Raw genomic sequence first — 22,627 nt, forward strand, 5'->3', positions numbered from 1 at the left:
TGGTATCCTCCTCTCTCTTCCCTTACTACACTGTCCTTCCCACTTGGAAGCACCCAAGTCATAGCATTCTTTGTCCATGGATATGCCCCCTGGGCCTCTTTCTCTAAAGCAGAGGATGTATGTTTTTTCTCACAATGTGCCTACAGTAAGCCTTTCGCTGATCTTGTGGGTGTCCTGTGTTGTCCTAGGCAGCAAGGCGAGCACTCCTGACATATGACTTGTGGGCAAGACAGCAACTTGTGATAAAGGAGGGAAGGGTGCCCATTCCACCTTGCACTGAGGCCCATGTGTTATGTAATGCATTTCCTGCCTTTAATTATTTACCGGTCTTGCCTTTGCCAGTCCGCTGTCCTGGCTGCTGTTTCCTTTGTTCTGAGACAGAGGAATTTGACCTCTCTGGGGTTTAAATCCCGCTTAACCCTGGTCATTTCTTGGCATGGTTTTCCCTCAGGTGACAGTTCACTGGGGGCAGAGGCATATTTTCTAAACCCCACTGTGGCTCAGTTGGTTGAGTACGTCTTCATTTCAAGAGCAATCTGGGCAGAGGCTAAGCTGATTACAGGGCTCGAGGGAGGCCCTGAGCACGTTTCAGATTTGGAATGCAAGTTGTTGTCTGCAATAATTATAGTTTGTGCCACGGCCCTGCTTGGTCCCTGTGGTCATTATCCTGGTGTAGAATAAGCAGCTTTGTGCTATCAGAGTGGGAGGTAATGAGGGGGAGAGGGGAGTTTGAGGCACATTGAGGGCTGTTTTCAGAGCACATCTCCAAGCCTGAGTGGGAGTAGGACAGACCCTTCTTGTGTCCAGGTGCTACCACTGACAAGTTCTGTGCCCCTGGGCCAGAAACTCAACCTCTCTGAGCCTCAGTCTCTTCTAGTCTTTGCTTCGGAAGGTTGCCATGGTGATGAGATGGTGATGATGTGATGGGACACTCAGCACAGTGCCTGACGCATAGTAGGTGCTGAACAAGGGGCAGTTTCACTGCCTAGCAGGTGCGGAAGGGCAGGGGTCTGCAATGGGAAAACACACACCCTTTTTAAAGGACAATTCCCATGCACATATTAGTTCCCCTCTTGTACTGCAGAGGGGCTGTGATGCATCCTTATGTTTCACAGGACTGTAGAATTGAGGGCTGGCTTAGAGTGCTGGCTCAGGCTAGACTTCCTGAATGTCAGTCCAGCTGCGTGCCCTTGGGTGATTTGATTGACATCTCTGAGCTGTGGGTTTTCTCATTTGTAAAATGGACATCATAATTGTATGTGATTCACAGCATTGCTGGGAAGATTATATGTGAAACATACATGTACAATTGAGTGCCAGTGCTTTGCACAAACTCTGAAGAGGGTGCTATTGGTATCCCCTTTGCAGCGATGAGGAAATCAAGGTTTTAAGGGCTATCTGACCTTCCCAAGCCTATGGCTCGTATCTGATGGAGCCTGGACTCTGGCCCAGCGAACTGACTCTAGAGTCCACATTAGTGTCCCTGTCACTCTACCTAAAGGTGGTCAGAAATCACTGCATAAGCACTGCCCAGGACCCTGTTCCTGGGGCTCCCCTGCTCAGACCCCTCATTTTTGTTGACAAATTCTTTCTTAAATTGGGTTAAAGCAGATCATAATAATACCATTATATTGCTATATTATATGATGTTACATATAATGTTATATAATTTAAAAATATAAGTGTATTTATATTATATTCATAATAAATATTATATTTAATAATAATAGCAGCAACAGCTATTTGCATAGATTTGCACTCCTACTGGAAATGTCCTTGTCATTGTCAGCACTTATAATTGCTCTTTGTTGTTCCATGCAGGAGCTTATTTTCCATGATTTTGCTACAAAGTTAATTGTTTATCATATACAGTCCCTAGGCAGCTGCTTTTGTTACTTGTTATGTGCCAGGCACTGTTCTAAGTGACTTATTTGATACTCACAATGACCTTGTCTGGTGGGTGCCCTAATTATCCCCATTTAACAGAAGACAAAACTGAGGCACAGAGAAGTTAAGTAAATTGCTCAAGGTCAGACAGTAAGCATAGCACTGGGATTTGAATCCAGGTTGTTTGGCTCCCAATTCCTATTCGTAACCCCTGTGCTAAACTGCCTTTGTTGAGTTCCAGTCTACTTTCCAGATGCTATCCCGTTCCCACCTTGGCTGGCCTTGGTGTTCCCGGACCTCCTTGGCTGCAAACTTAGCATACCAATTCCTGGGGCCTGGTACTGTGTGCTGATCTCACCCAGCCTTCCCCCGCAGACCCCAGGTGCTCATTCAACATGGGAGGCCCCTGGGGCCTCAACCTTGTACATTCTTTAAAAAATAAAAATCAGCCTTTCACTTTAATGATGACACAACCCAGAGGCGAGGTTCTTGTTATCACTTTGCGGGAATCTGGGCAGAGGTGATTCGAGCTGCAAAGTCAAGTAACAGGGGAATTCCTTCTTTTCTCCATAAATCGCTGATGTGAGAGCTCTGTGTAATTTCACATTACAGGAGGGAACGGCTGTGCTTAACTCCTGTTTGCAGGGCAAATTTATCTCACTTCTCATTCAGCAAGGAGAGGGAGTTGGGAAGCATAGAAATGGAATTTTTTGTTGTTACAATTCCAGGCTTTTAGGTGGTATATTTATGTATGTGTACATTAAAATATACAGGAAATAGGATACCAAGCCCTCTCACCAGTACTATACAGCCATGGCCACTGTTCTTGACAAAAAGAATTTATATCTGGTCCTGCCTCTGTTCTTGCCTAAAAGCTTGCTCTGGCTCCCTATTTTCTACAGGATAGAGTTGGAATTCCTACCTTGACTCCTCACCTCCAGGCCTTCCTGCTCTGTTCCTCCCACAGGCCCTTTGCACATCTCCCTGCTTCCTGAATGAGCCATGCTATTCCCCACTTCTCTCCTTTGCCCTGGCCTCCCTCCCCCTGCCTAGCATCTCCTCCACCTCCCCAGCAACCTGCTTGAATGGCACTTTTGCTGGGGAGACCTGAGAATTGTCCCTGGCTGCTTCCTCTGTGCTGCAGGGCTCCAAGGCTGTGGAATGTGGCTGGTTGAGCTGCAAGCATTGTTTGCAGGTCTGCATCCCCTCTGACTTGTGAGCTCCTCTGTGGTATTTTTGTAGCCTAACACTGAGCACAGAGCTGGACACTTTTCTATTGAATGAAGGATGCCCTCCCCAGTTTGCCACAAGCCCGCTGCATGTCTTCCCTGAGGAAGGTTCCTGAATAGTAGATAGAATACCAAGTGGGAGATCTGGAGCACCAGGGTATTGGCTCCGTGAGAGCTGGGCCTGTCCTGTGGCCCCAGAGCCCACACCATGGTTGATGCTCATTCAGTCACTGTCAGACCACTGCCTGAATGAGCACTGTAGTAATGAGCCCACACTGTAGGCCTAGGTTCGAATCCGTATTCCTTCACTGCCAAGCTTGGACAACTTCCTTAACCCCTCTGAGCCTGTTTCCTCATCTATAAACTAAGGATAATGAAAGTACCTATCTCATAGGGTGGTCATAGAATTAAATGGGCTTAGCCTCGCATCTGGCACATAGCAAGCCTCCAATCAATGGTGGTTGTTATTGTTATTAATATTGAAATAAGTTAATCACAAGATATATGCTGGAAATAAGTTAATCACAGGATGTGTGCTGCAAAGGAAATCAACAGGGTGTCATGATAGAGGATAAGAGGGTAGGATGTGGTATGTGGTCCTTTACACAGCCTGGTCAGAGAAGGCCTCCTGTAAGCTGAGACACCAAACTAAGAGGAGGATGCTGCTGCAATGTGAAGAGTTGGAGGAAGGTTTTCTGGAGAGCAAGTGCAAAGGGACTGAGGCAGGAAAGAATCTGATGAGAAACAGAAGGTGTGACCAGAGCTTGGGAGGAGGGAGGAGAGTAGAATGAGATGAGGTCTAGGAGGGAGAAAGGGGCCAATTGATGCAGGGTCTTGTAGGCCAAGGGACAGTGTTTGGGTTGAATTCCAAGTGTGAAAGAAGCCATTCAGTCCTTATGCTCAGAATCATCCTGTGGGGTTGGTTTCTGTATACATCAGCTTTAAACCATCCTGTGCTCTGTGTGTGGGAATTAACCCCTAGTCATAAAACCCAATTCTGATTGATTTAAGCAGAAAATGAATTTATTAAGGAATATCGGAAGCTCAGAGAATTTTGGAAGGAACAAGGAACCAGAAACAACACCAAATTACGCTACCAAACATTTCCTACCAGATACCATTGCTGCCACTGCTGGGCTGGTGTAGATACCATAGTTTGTACCACCAACACACGTTATGGAACATCTCTGCTCAATCTGCCCTCACTGTCGCCTCTGTGAGCTGCCACCATCCTCACCAAAATAGAGTCTGCAGCGTCCCTGCTGCTTTGCATGCCAGCTTCTGATGCCACGTCTGGGGTGGGACTGTCTGATTGGTTGAGCCTGGCTCATGCTCTTGTGCCCTAGCTGCAAGGGAGGCTGGGAAAGCAAATGCATGGGATCCTCATCTCCTCTGGTAGCGTGTGGGCTCTGGTTCATGAGATGGGGGCTTCCTCAAACCCAGGAGTGAGGTTGAGCTGCAGAGTATCCAGAGGGTGACGCATGACCCTCATGGAGACACATGGAGTAAGTGACTCATGGAGTCACTTGGCTTGGCCTCAGCAGCGTTCATCTAATTAATAGGTGGTGGCACTTTAAGAAAGACCTGACTCCCTTCCTGTTAGACAATGATTTGAAAAAAAAATAGTGCCAAATTTGGAAGCAACTATTTCTCAATCCAATGAGAAGCTAGGAACTATTTTTTTTTAATGAGTTTAGTTTGTGCAGGTGTGTGGGGTAGCATGTTTCTCCCATGTTTGTCACAGATTTGCATTCCTGTTGGAAATGCCCTAACCATTGTCAGTGCTTATAATTGCTTCTTGTATGGCCACGTGGGGCTTATTGTCCATCATTTTGCTGCAAAGTTTATTGTTTATCTTATACCGTCTCCAGGAAGCTGCGTGCGGAAATCTCTGAGCCTTACCAGGAAGTCTGACTTAAAGGGGCAGCCTTTAGGGCAGAGCCCTAATGGGAGGAGGCGCTGAGCTTCCAACCAGAATCAGCTTCCCTTGGGTGGGAGCTGGAAGCCTTTTCTGAGTATCCCCTGCTTGGTTTGCTGGTTTCCAGTGTTTTGGTGATTCCTTTCTGATTCCGATTTAAGGAAAAAAGTACAATATTTATTCTTCAAGTACACATGGATACACACCAAACAAAATAAAACAGAAAAACACTTTCACTGTTGTATAGGCAGAATGGATGCTCTGAGTCATGGGTGCACGCACGCTTTTCAATCTCTTGGTATTTTCTTGGGGGTATTTTTATAGAAGAATTGAACTTTTTAGGTGGATACAGGGATTTCAAGGAAGTCAGCATTATAGCATTAAAAAATAAATAGAACTTAAGTTTTAATGACCTTCTCATTTTCTCCCCCTATTGGAAGTAAGAGAGGAGAGAAATGGGGAATTGCAAATTTCCATTGCTTTTTTCCTATTAGATGCCAAGTTGACAGTGCTTATTCAAATCAGGGTAAAAATAAAACTCTTTTGGATTTGGTACCAACTTTTCAACTTGCTAAGAGGAAAATTTGAACCAATGTCCATCATTATGCCAAAAAAACTTCCTTTTTTGCTTGAAAAAATAAATTATTACAGTACTTTTGTCTTTTAAAAAATATTTTATTATGGAAAATTTTAAATTTATACAAAAAAGAAAGAATAGTATAATGACCCCCAATGTCCCCATTATCTTTTGTTCTGCTTTTAAAACACATATATCAATTAGATTCCTGTGGTCCTTTCTATAACCCCGTTAGGGATAATGGAATCATTATTCCTCTTTTACAGATGAGGAAACTAAGGGTCAATGAAGTTAATAAGTGACTTACCGGGTCATTCAACTAATAAATGGCAGAGCCAGAAATCACAGAGCTTCCATATTAATTTACTGTTCATTATTCCAGCCAGCCAGTCATTCCCAGAAATTATCCCTAAGGAGATATCTGAAGTCAAAGTTATGAGAAGAAACTTTTTAATAAAAATGATTTCTGCTTTTGTTATATATTTTTAACTCAGAAATTCAGTTTGTCAAAAGTTATTTTTGATGTAAGCAAATTACTATTTCAAATCCTCCTGAGTATTCATTTAAGTGTTAGGAACACCACCCGCCTCATATTCAGATTTTCCATTTCTAATCAACTTTGACAGCACTGTAATGCCTAAGAGGGAGTCTCATTTCCAAGTAAGGAAGCTCTTTGGCTGATAGATATCAGCTAATCGGTTTTTAAACCTTTCTTTTTCCTAAGAATAGGGCAGAGGTCAGCAACCCACTGGAGTTTCACTTTTAATTGACAATATAATGAAGGGGACTTGACAGTCCTTTGAAAAAGCTGCGCTCAGGGTGTTCATGTTTCTAAGAAATCGAGTGAGCTTATTTGCAAGCACCCGGGTCTGCTCCATGCAGAAATTCTCCAGGCTGCCCCTGCTTGTGTTCATAAAGGAGGCAGAACTCCAGAGCCCAGGCTGCTTCACAGCACACATCAGAAGACGGCTTTCATTTTGTCATTCTCTTTGTAAAATAGCTGTCTATGTATCGGTTGCCAAAATAATGTGAGGAATTTGATTATAAAAGTTCAGATTTGTTTAAAGAGAAAGAATACAGCGCTCAAGCTATTGCTTGTAACAAAATCAGCAAGATAAGCATTCAAGATTAGCCACGATTAGCAATCTGTTGAGACTTCCATCTTCAAGCCTCATTTATTTTTAGCTCTTGTGTTGAAACCATAGATGAAGACTTTTCTATTTATTCATTCTTGACCTTGGGCAGCCAGGTCTGCTCCCACATTCTTCTCATCATTTTGTAATCGTGTTGAGCTGGGATATTAAGCAGGGCTCTAGAAGAGCATCAACATTTTCAAATGGTCAAAGTCTCGAGTTAAACCACCTTGTGTTCAAATGCCCCTGGCCCAGGATGGGGTCTGGACCTCCCATTTGTCCACAGTTTATGGTGAGGAGTGCAGAGGAGTTGTCCAAGTTTTTCTTGGTTTAACCACACTTGCAGCACTGAGATATGAAGACATTCAGTATAAGTATATGACCACAAGTAAACTCACAGGCTCTGAGTACTTTGAGGTTCTTTTCATTTCTCACTGACTTGCTGTGCATTATGCCTTCCTGCCAACCTAGTAACACCAAAGAGTATTACTGCACCTCCCCTCTCAGCCACAGCATAAATTTTTGTTTTTTCTTAGTCTTACAGGAATTTGACAATAGCCTCAGAAACCTAAGATCTATGAAATAATGCTTTTCTGACAATAGAACCTTGGTTAAATCCATGTGCAATATACTACTTTAATTGATCATTGCTACTATTCCATTTTAATGAGATTCTATTTTCCAATTTGGTTTGTGGAATTATTTAAAAACATAAGGCATCAAGTGGAATATGTTCAAAGACTCTGAAATTTCCATTCAACTCCAAGCTTTTGTGAAATCTGTGACTTCTTGGGTACAAATAAGAAAGAGATTGAGGAAACAGAATAAAATTCAAATGGAAAGAATCACCCTTAGTCACCAATTTGTAATGAAGAAGTAATTCTACTAAAATCTCATCATTTTGTTTTATGTAAATGAAATTCTCACAACCCTGTTGCATATGTTTCTTATAATATCTTTGGTGAGAAAACTACTTGCAACTTCTCGACAGAAAATGCTCTCAGGTATATAGAATAAAAACACAGGAAACACATAGCTTCGAGTTCCAGTGACACAAAGAAGTGTGTGGTGGTATCTTAGCTGGGTCCCCATTTTGGTGCTAGTCTCCTTAGAGTCCAAAAAGGGGTTGTCATTAGTGTTGTTATTTAACCAGGTATGGGAGAACAGGGGCCAGTTTTTGCATTATAGGTGCCTCGTAACTAATTTCCCATGTATAAATATGTAATGGTTCGGCTCTACACAATTAAAGAAAAATGTTATATCCCGAGAACCATAGTTTTCTTTTTTCTTCTTAACCTTTCACTCTATGTAGAATTTATTTTGGATAAGTGTGAAGTAGAGCTTTAAAATGAGGCTTTTCTTTCCAAGAAATGAATTGTCCTATTTGTTAGTGATCCTCCTCTCCTCCAGTGGTTTGCAGTCCAACATTTGCTGTATGTCAAATTCTTGCATATCCTAGATTGCAGGCTTCTTGCTGTCTGTCCTGGGGGCCGTATGCATGTAGCGGGAGCTCTGAAGTCAGCACCCCCATCCACGGATGCTCCCCCTTCCCCCGCCCCCGCCTGGGCTCCACTCCCAACCCCGCCACCTGTAGGCCTTGTGTCTTGGGCGGGCTCATGCCACCTGTTTCTGAATCAGTTTTTAAACATCTGTACAATAGAGATAGTAGTAAGGCCTACCTCAGGACAGTTGTAAAGATCAAATGAAAAAATACATGGTAAATTCTCATGTTAAAACATCAAAAACCCACAGTCACAGTTTATGGTTTCAGTAATTGTGGCTTTAGGATGTTTTAATATCTGTACACAGGTGCACTTTCATCATGAGTATGTTCTCAACATTGGCAGAGGCGAGAGAAGTGAGCAACTGAGAGCTGACATTGTATCTTTCATGTTTGCTGGGTGTTCACAGGCCAGGGGCTAAGGAGTTAAGGTACTCGCACCCTGGGTGCTCTGCAGTCTGGGTCGAAAATGTGTATCATTTGGAAAGATGCTCTGGATGATAAGAGAAAAAGCAAGCCGTAGACTAATGTTGTCTTTCCATTTTTGAAAAAATAAAATAAAAAAATGTTACATCCATCAACTTATATGTGTTTAGAAGGAAATGTCTGGAAAGATTGCCATCAGAGTTTGCAAACTGTTGGCCCTCGGGTCAAATCCAGCCAGCAACTGTGTTTTGTGTGGCCCGTACAGCATTTTTAAAAATGATGGATTAGTTGCCAGCCTTTAAAAATTAGGAGATTTTATATAAAACCTAGAATTTCCAGCTTCTCTTGAAAAACTGAAATGTCGGGTCACCCTGGGCCAGTAGTCTCTTTGGGAACCCCAATAAGCTGGGAGTGACCTAAGGCAAACACTCTCAGGGGTGCCCCACTGCCTATGTGAAAGTCTGCTTTCACATACCTTACCCCTGGGTCTCCAAGCATTTGGGTTTGTGACCCGCCCCCCCGCCTGCCCCACCATAGGACCTGCCCCACCATAGGACCTCTGAAGAGTGCCTTCTGCCCTACAGATATGTCAGAAGGATGCACCAGGCTGGTAGTACAGAGGTGACCCAGTGATGACCGGAGAATAAAATAAACGCTGCCAGGAATTTGCAAAAAGTGTGGAGGAGCCAAGAAATAGCTGAGCCTGGCAAATGCATTTTTTATGGGGCCAAAGTCTGGGAAGGCTTCTCAGAGCAAGAGACTCATGGGCAGAATTCTGAGGGGTGTTCTAGGCAGAAGAACTGACAAGGGCAACAGGAGGGAGGTGTGTGAACATGGATGCCTCTGGGAAATGGGATTGGGGTGGAGAAAAAAGCAGGGCCTTTGGGAAAACTCACTTTTTACACTTCTGTATGGTTTGATTGTATTACAATGACACTATGTTACTTTCAAAATGTAAAGATCAGTAGAAAAACGTGTTTGAATATTTGGTAGTATCCTAGATGCCACACAGGGCAAAGCCACATTCCTGTTCCTTTATAAGCTCCCATTATAAAGCTCAAGAAGGACTTGAACCCTGCAGGGCAGGAGGCTGTTACGGAAATTCTCCTCTGAGAGGCCTTCTGTGTGGACCGATTTCACTACTGGAGTTCTTGCTTCTGGTCAAAGCAGGGGCATCGGAGGAAATGGCCGTGCCCTGTTCTTTCCTTCCTGTTTGCAGCCTGCGCCCATTCTCCCCTGCCGAGGCGTCTGCTGGTTCTCCCTCCCTTCCTCCTCCTCCACTGCTACCTGCCCCAGAGCCCACTCAGGTTTCACCTCTTCCACGAAGTGCTACAGCCCACGGATTTCAGTTCTTCTTTCTCATTCACAGTCAGCAGCCGGAAGTTGGGCTTAATCATTCTAGGATTAGTTCATGTGAATGTACCCTCCCTCCCCCAGAAAAGAAGTGAACTCTAGCACACCATGGCCATGTCACATTTCCTTTGGATCCTCACTGGGGTGATCCTGGCCTTGGCTGCTGGGGCTCCATGAAGTGGCTTTTTTGAAAATCCCAGGAGAGCAGTGGCTGGGCTTATGGGAGCCTCCGTTGGTCCACAGAGGATTGCCATTCTTCATTAGATGAGCTGCCACCAAAGCTGGCTAATCTCAGGGTGTTTACAGACCTATACAAATTCTGGACGCTTTTTATGTAGGAGGTTGGAGCAAGAGGCCTTTGTAGGAATGCCTTCTTTCCCCACCCAACAGCCCCCACTTACCCCAGGCTTGCTTTGTGGGGAGTCAGGCTTTGGGAAAAAGGGGATCCTGAGGACAGGCTGCAACCCACCTTTTGCGGACACTGCTGTTTGATTTGACACACATTACTGAGCGTTTCCTGGGTGCCAGACCTGGCGGCTATCATATATGGGCCTTGAGGTCACCCAGATGTTTGCCTGAAAGGCCTGAGCCTTTTCACAGTGATTTCACTTCCTCTGCCTCCAAACAGATGGGACTCCTTCATGCTCCTTGAAGCAAGACGCAAGCCCATCAGAATAGTGCTCCTGACCTTTCAAAGCATTTGCTTTTCTTCCAAAACACCCTGTGGTTCTGCACCTCCCTGCTGTTGCCCTTGCCAGTTCTGCCACCTAGAACATCCCTCAGAATTCTGCCCATGAGCCTCTTGCTCTGAGAAGCCTTCCCAGACTGTGGCCCCATAAAAAATGCATTTGCCAGGCTCAGTTATTTCTTGGCTCCTCCACACTTTTTGCAAATTCCTGGCAATGTTTATTTTATTCTCCGGTCATCACTGGGTCATCTTTCTACTACCAGAGCCTGGTGCATCCTTCTGTAGTGTCTGCAGGGCAGAGGGCACTCTTCAGAGGCCCCATGGTAGGGGTCAGGCCACTGGCCTGAGAGAATGGGGAGAGCCTGCGTTCTTATGAGCTCTGAAATTGAGACTCAGATTGAAGCGTGTTGTTCAAATGAACCCTCTCTCTTTGCTGGGCCACCCACTCTACTCAAGGTTGAGACAGGCAAAAATTCTTAAAAATCTGTACATGTATAAGAAGGCCTCGGGAAACCCTAGGCTGAAACTTTGCAGCGAAAAGTTGCAATTAGAAAGGTTTTTGCAAATCAGATACCACCGCCTTAGAGAACTGAAAAATCAAAGTAAATCATTGAAAGCTACACTAGAGTCACGTCTCCTTGGGTGTGAGACCCATTGCCACTATGCGAGGAGGGTGAGGGGATTGCTTTGTTTGCGGGAGGAGTGGAACAGGGCATAGTTTTCATCTGAAAGCTTGTGGTTCGCTGTGAAACAATCACCCAAGAAGTCTGGGTTTTGTAAAAGGCAGAAGACTGGGGCCAGGCGTTCATTGTGGTGAGATCCCCAGTTCATAAAATGAGAAATGTCAGCCACGAGTTATTCCCAGAGTAACTCTGAGAAGAGCAGTGAGGCCTTTTGTCACCCATGTCAAAAGCTGAAAAGGAGCTTTCCAGAAGTAGCTATTTTGAAGGGGCCATGAAGAGAAGATTTGCCTAAGAAAAAAAGAAACGGATGGGTGTGGTGTTTACCACCACTCTCATTTATTGAGTTGCTGTGAAATTGGATTCACTGTGGCTTCTGTATCCCGGGCAGGGCTGCTGACTCTTGGGTGAATTTCAAGTGGGCTATTGATTCCTCTTTGAACACACGAAGTTCTCCTCCCAGTGTCCCTTCTCTACCCATTTCATCCCAACGTTTGGGTCTGCAAAGCTCCAGACTTGAGGCATGATGTCCTAGCAGCAAACCTTTTGGAGCTGTCAGAATGCCCAGCATGGCTTTAGGTGGGGACCCATTGAGCCTTGTTTGTTTCTTACAGGCTGGGGATTGTCAGCCAGAAACTGAGTTTCTAGTGTGCCTTTGAATGCCAGAAGGCAGAGTGCTCTGAAAAAGCAGCAGCAGCAGGCAAGGAAACTGCTGGAGGTGGGAGCTCTTGGCTGGTGTGGTTCTCAGCTTCTGACACTTGTAACTGATGGCCCCCTGTCACTTCCTGTCATGCAGCCCAAGTGGCGGGGAGGAGTTCCTTCAGGGAAACCATGCTCTGCTCTGCTCAGAGGATCCCGTCCGTAGGGCTCCACCACAGTTAAGGGCAGGGGACTCCGGGTGAATGAGGTCGGAGCGCCCCATGGTGTGGTGTTGCTTCTTTGTCCGTGCTCAGGTAAGCTCCCTGCTGCTGATCCAGGGATGGACCAGCTCCCAACTCCCACCCAAGCCTGCTGGGCGGTGCCAGGAGCTGAGTTGTGGGAGGGCACAGCTCTCTTTTCATCTCCCAAGAAACTGAACAGGGAGCTGCTGTTAAAAACACCTGGGATGATGGAGGCAGACTTCTGCCTCACTTTAGTATGAATCAGAAAAGAGCTGTGTGGTTGTGTTTAAGACCACAAACGGTTGTGCTTGGTGGAGATGGTGAGTGAAGTGGAGTGCCTGGCTGTCAGGGCGTCCGTCAGCATCTGTGATTGGAGGAGAACAAGGGGAGGGAGTCTTTCACTTTTTGCTCTACGATGCTAGTATTTCAATTTTTATAAGAGAACTGTTTTCAGGTAATGGGAAGGAAAAGGGAGAAAGAAAGGATGCATCTGCCTTGTTTTCTGTTTTTATCACAAAGTGCATTTCCGAGATCTTCTCTTCTTCTTTGTACTGGAAGATAGCAGGGCTCCGTTTTGGAAGTTCATTCTGCTTGGAGCAACTTTTTTTTGTAGGTTTCCTTGAAGTGATCCTGGTGTTTTGAATGTGTTCATCATTGGGAAGATGAAGTCAGATAATATTAGGGGAGACTCACACTCTCTGCCATTCTCATTAAGAGTGTTGGTGCCAGATTTGAGTTATTTCGGAAGGAGGGGCTAGAAGTGTTCTATTTCTAATGGGCTGAAGAAGGTTGGGAGCGCTGAAGCTTACTCTCTCTGTCTCTTTTATTTGCTTGTGTGTTTAGGGGTAGGTATTAAAGCTTTGGATAAACCAAAACTATTTTGTAAAGGAAATACCCATTGCTTTTTCTGTTTGTCTCATCAGAATTACGCTTCTGAAACTGACTTTTGTAATGCTAATTCCACCTCTTGTACATGACCATCACAGATATACATTTTTAATCTTTTCATGTGATTTGGGTGATTTCTCTTTCTTCTTTTCCTATCTCATTCACCTAACTGTTTGCTCACCTGATGAAGATTAATTTTTGAGCCTTTGAAGTATGGAAATTGATGACATTTAAAGTGATTTACTACATCTTGGTGACAGTTAATGTAACATTGATTAAAAATAATACAATAATGGCTAATTATAATTATATTAGATGCTTTTTTGTGTTACTAAGCGCTTTACTTGTACTAGCTTATGAAATTCTTGCAACACTGTAGGGGTTGGCTATTACTATCCCCATTTTGCAGATGGTAAAACAGAAGTTTAGGGAAGATAAATAATTTGCCTAAGGTCACTTAGCTGATTAGTAGTGGATTAGGCTTCAAGCTCAGGCAGAATAGATCCAGAAATATCATTCTTAGCCAGTAGGTGCTACATGATGATTCTAATGATGGGGCCCTTCCCACATCTCCTGTCACATGCAACATCTTCAGTAACATTTTGCTTTCCAGTCCTTTGGCTAGTCAGCCTGTTCTGGTGGATGTTTGCTGGGGTCCAATTCGCACCTCTGTAAGAGGCATCTATTATAAGTCACTGCCTTCTCTGGATTCAGTTTCCCCCCGTGTCAAATGGAGATGTCTCTAAACTCATTTTAGCTCTGATATGAACTTAAGATATGCAAATATCTTGCACAGACAGTCGAAAATTATTCTCATATCTTCCCTCTTTCAAAGTCAAATGATTTAATGAGTGCTTTTAAGCACACGTTTCTCAAGAATATCAACTCGAACTCAAAATGTAATTGGTTGGCTGGCTATTGGCCTTTATTCTGCTCTTGAAAGTGTTATTAAATTAATTTTCATTTCTTGGCTCTCAGAGTCTCCAGAGAAAGGTTCTGGAGGAATTGGGCCTGGGGTTGGGAGGGGCAGTTGGTAACTGGATGTGGAGGAGAAAAAGGGAGGGGAGAAACCCTTTAAAGATTTCATAAATCCATCTTCTGAGATTTGGCCAAAGTGGTTCTGTGTCTGTGGAGGAGTGGTAGAGTGTAATGGTTAAGGGCTTGGGTTTTAGAACCAATTATATCTAGGTTTGAGTCCCAGCTGTGCCTCTTACTAAGTCATGCAATTGGTTTGTTGCCAAACCTCTCTGAATCTGTTTTCTCCTCTGTAAAATGGGGATAATAAATAGTGCCTACCTTGTAGGGTTGTCATTAGAAATAAATGAAATGGCTCATGGCAGTGCCTAGCACAGAGGCAGCACTTAGCAAACATGACCCCTGTCTCAGGCCTTATGACCATAGAATGTATTGGTGGCTACCAGAAAAACGAATCCTTAGTGTGTAAGGGCTTAGCAACAAGAGGGCTGTGAAACATCTTATATCCTGAAATCAACATGGCCTTGGTTTGATTTTGTGGAGGGAAGGAAGTAGCATCTTCCACGAAAGGTCAGTACTTCATTTTAAAGCCCTGATTCCAGCCATGTTTTTACAGCTTGCCCAGAATGCCAAGTGGGAGCCATGGAAGGGGAAGTTGATTCAAACTAGGTCCTAAAAAGGGCTCTCTTGATTGAACACTCAGGGTATGACTCGGAGAGGGCAAGGTCAGGGTGGTGACCCCAAGTGTCCACCGGGACAGAAACAATGGGTGACTTTAGGACCTAAATATAAGCTATGTGAATGTCACTTCGGGAAACCAGTTCCCAGTGCTGACCAGGGTGGGCAGGTCTTTTGGGAGGAGCTCAGGAACCAGCTCTTGTGTGCCAGCCCTTGCTGTCAGCCCTCTTTTTCCCAATAACTTTGTCCATATTCTAGCTTCTCTGCATCACTTACGCATCTGCTTCTGTTTGGCAGCCTTGTTCATGTCCCCATCTCTTCCTTTCCAAGTCTTCCTTTGGTGTTCCCGATCTTTCTCCCTTGTTTCTTGCGTACCCTACCCAGCCCCTGTCAACCCCTCCAGGAATTCTCACCACAAGGCTCCTCGTGGAGCAGGGATGAGAGCACTGGGCTGGGAGTGAGGAGTTTGGTGTTCAAGTTCCTGGTTTTCCAGTTAACCGTGGGCAATGCTGAACTTCCCTGGGTACCAGGTTCTCCAGTAGAGACATCACTGTTAAGAGCCTGGATCCTGGAGGTTGACAGGCTGGTTTCAAATCTTCACTGCTACTTGACTTTGGGCAAGTTCCTTACCTCTGTGGGCCTCAGTGACCTTACCTGCAAAATGGAGATGATGATAGTCTCTGCCTCAGGTACTATGAGCAGTTTATAAAATAATATTTCTGTGAAACCCTTAAAACAGTCCATCTTGTCAGTGCTCAAAAATGCTAGCTATGATGATGATTGTGATTTGTAGGAAAATGAGACTTAAAATGGATCAGTATTTCCTAAACTTTAGTCGTGTTTCCCAATCCATATATCACTTGTACTATTATTCTTCACTTACTGTTTTTCTTTAAATTGTCTAGTTTTGTTTTTGGTTTTTTTTTAACAGGCTCATCGAAAGCAGCAATAGTCCTTTATTTAGTCCTGAAATCACTAAACAGTATAATGTGTTTCCTAAAACACATTGTAATAAATACATCCCGGTCTGCTGCATATGGTCTGAAATGACATTGTGTCACCGCCAGGTCCACTTGTCACACTTTGGGGACTGCAGAACCAGTGGCTCTGAGCACCTGCAGCCTAGGTTGCTGCCTGGCAGTGATTTTGACAGTGTTTCTCCCACTAGAATGAACAGTTAGCCCTTCCTTTCATTCATCGGGCACTGCCTGAGGACCAGTTTTGTGCCTGACTCTGTGCCAGGTGTCAAGACGGCCAAAATATGGGTCTTTGTGGCCCCTGCTGTCTTCTTTGATTAGGATGTTATCAGCCCAGAGAAAATGGGGTAGAGAGAGCCACAAAATAACCCAATTGCTGAAATCCCACCTTAATGGGAAAGCCCACAGGGCCACTCTCTGCCTGAAATGTCTGAATGTATGTAAAGGAGACTGTCTCAGTCAGCTTTTGCTGAGTGACCACCTGAGACTCAGTGGCTAACAATAACAAGGATGTATTCTTATGCTTACTGGTGTGTAGATTGCTGGGGTGGTCCATCCCACATGGGTCCATTAGCCATCCACCTGTGTATTCTCCTCTGGAGGTCAGAAAGTTCCAGAGGATCAAGCAGAAGCACACGATGTCTGTTAAGGCTTAGGCTCAAAATGGGTACACTGCCCCGTCCACCCGTATTCCATTGGTCAGGGCAAGTCACAGTATCAAGCCATGGAGGTCAAGAGAGGGCATAAAAGCTTGCTGAAGAATAAATTAATCTACCACAGAGATCATCACCATTTACTCACGCAACCTACAGTCACATGTCAGTTAATGACGGGGTACCTTCTGAGAAATGCGTCCTTAGGCGATTATATCATTGTGTGAACATCATAGAGTATACTTACACAAACCTGTAGGGTATAGCCTACCACACACCGAGGCTGTATGGTCTAGCCTATTGCTCCTGGGCTACAAACCTGCACGGCATGTTACTGTACTGAATACGATTGTATTCACACAGGCGATTGTAACACAGTGGTAAGTATTTGGGCATCTAAACAGAAAAGGTATAGTAAAAATACGATATAAAAGATAAAAATGGTACACCAGTGTAAGGCACTTACTATGAACAGAGCTTGCAGGACTGGAAGTTGCTCTGGGTGAGTCAGAGAGTGAGTAGTGATTGAATGTGGAGGCCTAGGACATTACTGTACACTACTGTAGACTTTAGAAACACTCTACACTTAGGCTACAGGAAATTTATTTAAAAAATTTTCTTTCTTCAATAATAAATTAACCTTAACTTACTGCAACTGTTTTACTTTATAAACTTTTTAATTTTTTTAACTTTTTGACTCTTTTGTAATAACACTTCGCTTAAGGCACAAACACACTGTACAGCTGTACAAAAATATATTCTTTATATCCTTATTCTATAAGCTTTTTTCTATTTTTTAAAATTTTTTATTTTTTTACTTTTTAAACTTTTTTCTTAAAAACTGAGACACAAACACACACATTAGCCTAGGCCTACATGGGGTCAGTGTCACTGTCTTCCACCTCCATATCTTGTCTCACTGGAAGGTCTTCACGGGTAATAACACACATGGAGCTGTCATCTCCTGTGATAACACTGTCTTCTTCGGGAACACCTCCTGCAGGACCTGCCTGAGGCTCTTCTTGAGGTGTCACTCTTTTCAGAAATTTTCAGCTCCATTGTAATCTTAGGAGACCACCATCACGTATGCAGTTTGCTGTTGACCGAAATGTCATTGTGCAGTGCTTAACTGTGCATTTATTGAGTGCCTACTGTGTGGAGCACTCTGCCATGTTGGAGGAGGATAAATGTAGTAACGATAAATGATGAAGATGACGAGAACACCTAACGCAAGGCCTGACATATATTAGGTTCTAAATAAATACGTGATGAGTGAATATCTACTGGTGCTGAAGTGCTGGCCTGCAATGAGTGTTTCACCTGGCTTATCACGTTTTGTCCTCCCACCCCCGCCTGTTGGGCAGGTCCACTCATCCCAGGTCAGACAAGTGCGATACTGTCTTGGCCTGTCAAATGCTTATAATCTTCTGATGTGAGGAAGGGGAGAGTTGGTGAAGGCCCAGCAGCAGGAGGAAGCCATTCACAGAGATCATCCCTGATGTGGCGGGGAGAGACTCGGGTTCAAATCCCTTGTGTTTTTATTCCCATGTACACTTTGTCCTCTGTCTTGGGTGCCAACTCCTCAAGCACCCACCACGTACTCAGAATTTCCCATGGTACCTAGCCTATCGTAGTTTCCCAAAAGCGCTAGCCCTCTGCTTTCTTGAGGTCACGTGCATCTTTGAATGTTCGCTTCAGAAACCTGCACAGACTTGTGAACATTTCTGTGCAGGCCCTGGCCCCAGGTGAAGAACTCCACTGTAATTCTTCAATCCATCCCCTCCCCCTTCTTTCCCCTTCCTTCTCTTAAGAACTTCATCCAGTGGAAGAGAGGATTTCCCATATTTGTATGCCAGTGTCAGGCTCAGGGTCTGATTCATACTAATTGCCTAATGAGTGTTTTTTAAATGAGTGGGAGAATGGGGATGAAGGTGTTGGTGAGCTCTCGTTTGCACGTGCATAGGGTCACAGAACTTTCAGACTGGATAAGCTAGGAAAGCTCATATAATCCAACTCCTTTATTTTATAGATGAGAAAACTGAGACCCAGAGAGGTTAGTTCACTTGCCTAAAGACTCACAGCTATAATAATAATAAAATTAATATTTCCCTCCAGGCAGATGACTTATGCTCAGATACAGTTAGGTCTCATTCCGTTAATACCTCAGTTAGAAAACAGTTTCTGATTTATCAATTTGATGCCTCATGTTGCAAAACTAAGTTTTCTTGACCTTCATATCCAAAGCCAAAGACATGAATGACAGAGGCATACATGCCATGTCTCAACTGTAGAACCATTGTGGTGTAAGCTCTTTAAGGCAGAGCCCTTGTCGCCTCTTTCTCTGGATCTCCCCTTTCCACTGGTCCCTCAGTCCTTGCCCAGAGCTGTGTGCCGGGACTGCTGAGAATGCAGGAAGGTTGCGGCTGAGACGGGGATATTCGTCAAGCCAGGGGGCCAGGTCAAGCCAGGGGTGGCGGGTGGCAGGCGGCTTACGGTCGGTGCAGGGCAGCAGTTTGTTCCTGCGGAGTCCTGGAAATCTTGTTTGGAGCCATTCTTCTATTCTTAGTTGGGAGGGCACTTTGTTCTCTGGTGCATTGTTTTAACAGCCACCAGGAAATCGGTCCCTGCTCGAGGTCAGCGATGCCACTGGTTCCTGCCTGTGGCCGCCCAGGTGGGAAGTGCACTGGTTTGTTTCAGGGCCGATCTTCTGTCATCAGGATCGCCGCCACCCTTTCTCCTTTTGTTGCCCACCCTGTCTGCCTGGGGCGGGGAAGGGGGGGGAGGGAAAAGACATTCCAATGAGTCTGTTTTTCTTCATAACAATAGTAAGTCCATTTATTTCTCTGTACAAAGAAAAATGCTAAAATCCAGGTCTCAACTGAGCACTGTGCCCTGTGGCGCACTGTTGTCCGATGGAAACAGAATGCGAGCCATGTGTATAATTTTAAATTTCCCAGTAGCCACATTAAAAGAGACAAAAAGAAACAGGTTAAATTAATTTTAATGATTTATTGAACCCAGTATATCCAAATATTAGCATTTCAACATGTAATCAATATGAAAATTATTAAGGAGACATTTTACATTCTTTTTTTCCATACGAAATCCTCGAAATCCAGCGTGTATTATACACTTCGAGCACATCTCAGTTCAGACTAGCCACAGGTCAAGTCCTCGGCACCCACCGCGGCTCGTGGTAGCCATTGGACAGGGTAGGTCTAGAGCAGCCTGTCCAATAGAAGGTTTTTATGATGATGGTAGTGTTTCCTGTCTGTGCCATCTCCCATGGAGGCCAGTAGCCAGAGATGGCTGCTGAGCACTCGAAATGTGGCTAGTGCACCTGAGGAGCTGAGTTTTAAATTTTATTTAATTTTAATTAGTTAAAATTTACATTTAAACTGCCACACATATCTAGTGACTACTGTATCGGACGGTGCAACGCTAGAGGTTTGGTCGTATTGGAGAAATATCAATTTAAACTTGACCAAGTTATCATTCTTGATCTCCCACACTGGCAGAGATTAAAAAGTTGGATAACAGTCTTCGGTGAGAGTAACAGGATCTTTCATGCATGGCCAGTGGGAGGATAAATTAGAATGGCCTTTATGGAGGACAATTTGGCAATGTTTATCAAAATTACAAAGATACATTTCCTTTGGTCCAGCACTTCCCTTCCAGAATATTAATTAATGCTGCAGTGTCTCTCATGCGTGTGGACTGGTTTATGTAGAAGGATATTTGCTGCAGCCAAAGATTGGAAACCACATACCTAGCCAGTCAATAGGGGACTAGATAAATAATTTATGGTACATTCTAAAAATGTAATTTGCCCTATTAAAAAACTGGGGACAATTTTTATTTGATGGTGTGGAAGGCTGTCCAAGATAGAATGTTAAGCAAGTGTAGAGCAGTGCATATAGTATGATGCCATTTGGGTAAAAGTAGTGATTTGCTTGCTTACGTCTAGAGCAGCTCTGGAAGAAGGTAGGAACTGATCACAGTGGTTGCCTCTTGGGAGAGGAAAGGATGGCTGGGGTGGGAAAGAAGTCTGCTTATCATTGCACAGTATACCTTTTTGGAGTTTAATCCCATACACTTGAATTATCTATGCAAAAAATAAATGTCTAAAACATAAAAAGAGGAAACTTTAAGGGAAGGGTAAATCAGGGAAGGCTTCCTAGAGGAGGTGACCTTTGGATTGAATTGTAAAAGATGCATAGGAATCCTTCTGGCAGGAGGAAGACTGAGGCTCAGAGGCATGAACAAGCAGGACAGGTTTAGGTATCCTTGTGTACCTAGCAGTAGGCAGTGTACTCAGTATACAAAATAGGGCAGTAATAAAGTTTGCATAGGCACCAGACTACCCAAATGGGGAGAGTTTTGTGAGCAGAGTTTGGATTTAACTCTCTGAGCCATAGGCAGCATTGACAGTTTGAAGGAAGTGGGAGATGATATGGTTCTATTTGTGCAAAAGACAACTTTTGGCAGAACGGAGGACGATTTGAAACAGTGGTTCTCAAGGTGCAACCCAAGGACCCTTAGAGGTTCCTGAGACCTAGAAACTCACTATGTAACTACAAAACAGATTTTCTTCCTATGTGTCAACCAAAATAGCCGTCCCAGTGGACTAACTGCAGAAGCAGCTATGTGGATCCAGCTGTCTTGTATGCAGCCAGACATTAGTGTGGCAAAAGTATGAAACAATGCTGCACTTCTCACTGCATTTTTTATTTTGGAAAATATAGTTAACTTTCCCTTAAAATATGGTAATAAGGTTGATAAGTAATCCACTGGTCTGGAAGCAAGGAGGCCCTGTGTGCTTGTGATTCTGGTTGGATCAAAATAAACTATAGAGAAACAGGGTTATCCAAACGGGAGTCAGACAGGAGCATGAACCTGCCGTGCCGGGGCTGACGTGCATCTGTGTATCTGAGTGCAACGGAACAGTCCGGACAGGTGTGTGTCAAAGACGGAGCTTGATTGATGGATCGGTTTTGACTGACAAGAATGTTGGTCCATGTCCTATACTCTATTTCCGCACTAATAGATATTTCTATTTCCACTCCTTTGCTGTTATGAACATCCTGAACATCCATGTACAGATCTCTAAGTGCCACCTACGTGCAAGAATTACTCTAGAATATCTCCCTAAAAGTGGAATGCTGGGCAGGAAGACATGCACATCTTCAGCTTAACTGGACGCTGTCAAGTTGCTCTCCAATCTGTGACTCTCCCTCCAGCCTTGTACAAGAGTCCCCATTTCTCCAACCCTTAGTATTGTCAGACTTTTTAATTTTGCCAATTCAATGGGTGCAAAATGGCACCTGGCTGTTTTAACCCCTCTCCCACCATCACTCCTACTCCCGTCTCCTACCTTGGAGTATAAGATACTAAACTCTGAGTTGTAGACAGTTTTTTCAGGAAGAATCTTTGCCTCAAGGAAACGTGTGTGTGTGTGTGTGTGTGTGTGTATCAACAAGGTTCTGATTCTGGCTCCCTGGTTGACAAAGAAGTAAAAAAATCAGAGCACTGCTCTTTATTTTAGATAAAAATTGCCCAGTCAGCTGTTCTTGATCCTGCAGTGTTTGCTGTGATTTGGGGTCAGTTGGGTCCTTAATGAAGGAGAAGAAATCGGGCCTGTCTGCATTGCCTGATCTGGGCTGATGTTTGAGATAAGACCCAGTCTGAGGCATTAAGTGGAGACCTGAGGCTTTGGGCAAACACGTGCATGTGAGTGTGAGTTGCCTGCTCTGGACTGGTTCCATATGCTCACCCAGTCAGGCCTCCCTGTGGGCCTGAGGCCAGGGCCGGCTTCTCCAGCCTGAGAGCTGTGCAGGCACACGGGGTTCTCCCTGCCTTCAGAAGGGCTGTGTGTGTGGTTTAATACTCTGCTGTACTCTCTTGAAAAGTGATAATTTTTGGACAAGGAGCCCCATTTTGCTCTTGGTCTTACAAACAATAGAGCCAGTGCTGCCTGAAGCAGCTTTGTGTCTCTCAGATAAAAAAGGCTGAGGGCAGAGGGTGCAGCACTGTTCTCCTCACTCTGTGCAGGGCCTGCCCCTCACCGTGAGCCCCAGAGCTTTTTTGTGTGAAGAATTCATTTCCTCATTTCATGCATTTCTTTTTTACCTCTCTCTCTCTATATAAACATATATGTATATACACATGCACACATACATACAC

General features: G+C 44.3%; 1 protein-coding gene across 10 annotated transcripts in view; it reads left to right on the forward strand.

The window, feature by feature from the left end:
• Positions 1-22,627, forward strand: part of ARHGEF3 (Rho guanine nucleotide exchange factor 3) — a 284,680-nt gene that overhangs the window by 109,220 nt on the left and 152,833 nt on the right. Inside the window, exon 1 of one of the 10 annotated variants that reach the window (XM_023620240.2) lies at positions 12,086-12,345. The exons of the other annotated variants lie outside the window; for them this stretch is intronic. Within the exon in view, the coding sequence (XP_023476008.1) occupies positions 12,295-12,345 (51 nt within the window). The 5' untranslated portion in view covers positions 12,086-12,294. Of the gene's footprint in view, positions 1-12,085; positions 12,346-22,627 lie in introns of those variants that run through there. 10 annotated transcript variants of the gene reach the window in all.

This window comes from Equus caballus, chromosome 16 (assembly GCF_041296265.1).
Source record: "Equus caballus isolate H_3958 breed thoroughbred chromosome 16, TB-T2T, whole genome shotgun sequence".
Classification (NCBI taxonomy): domain Eukaryota; kingdom Metazoa; phylum Chordata; class Mammalia; order Perissodactyla; family Equidae; genus Equus; species Equus caballus.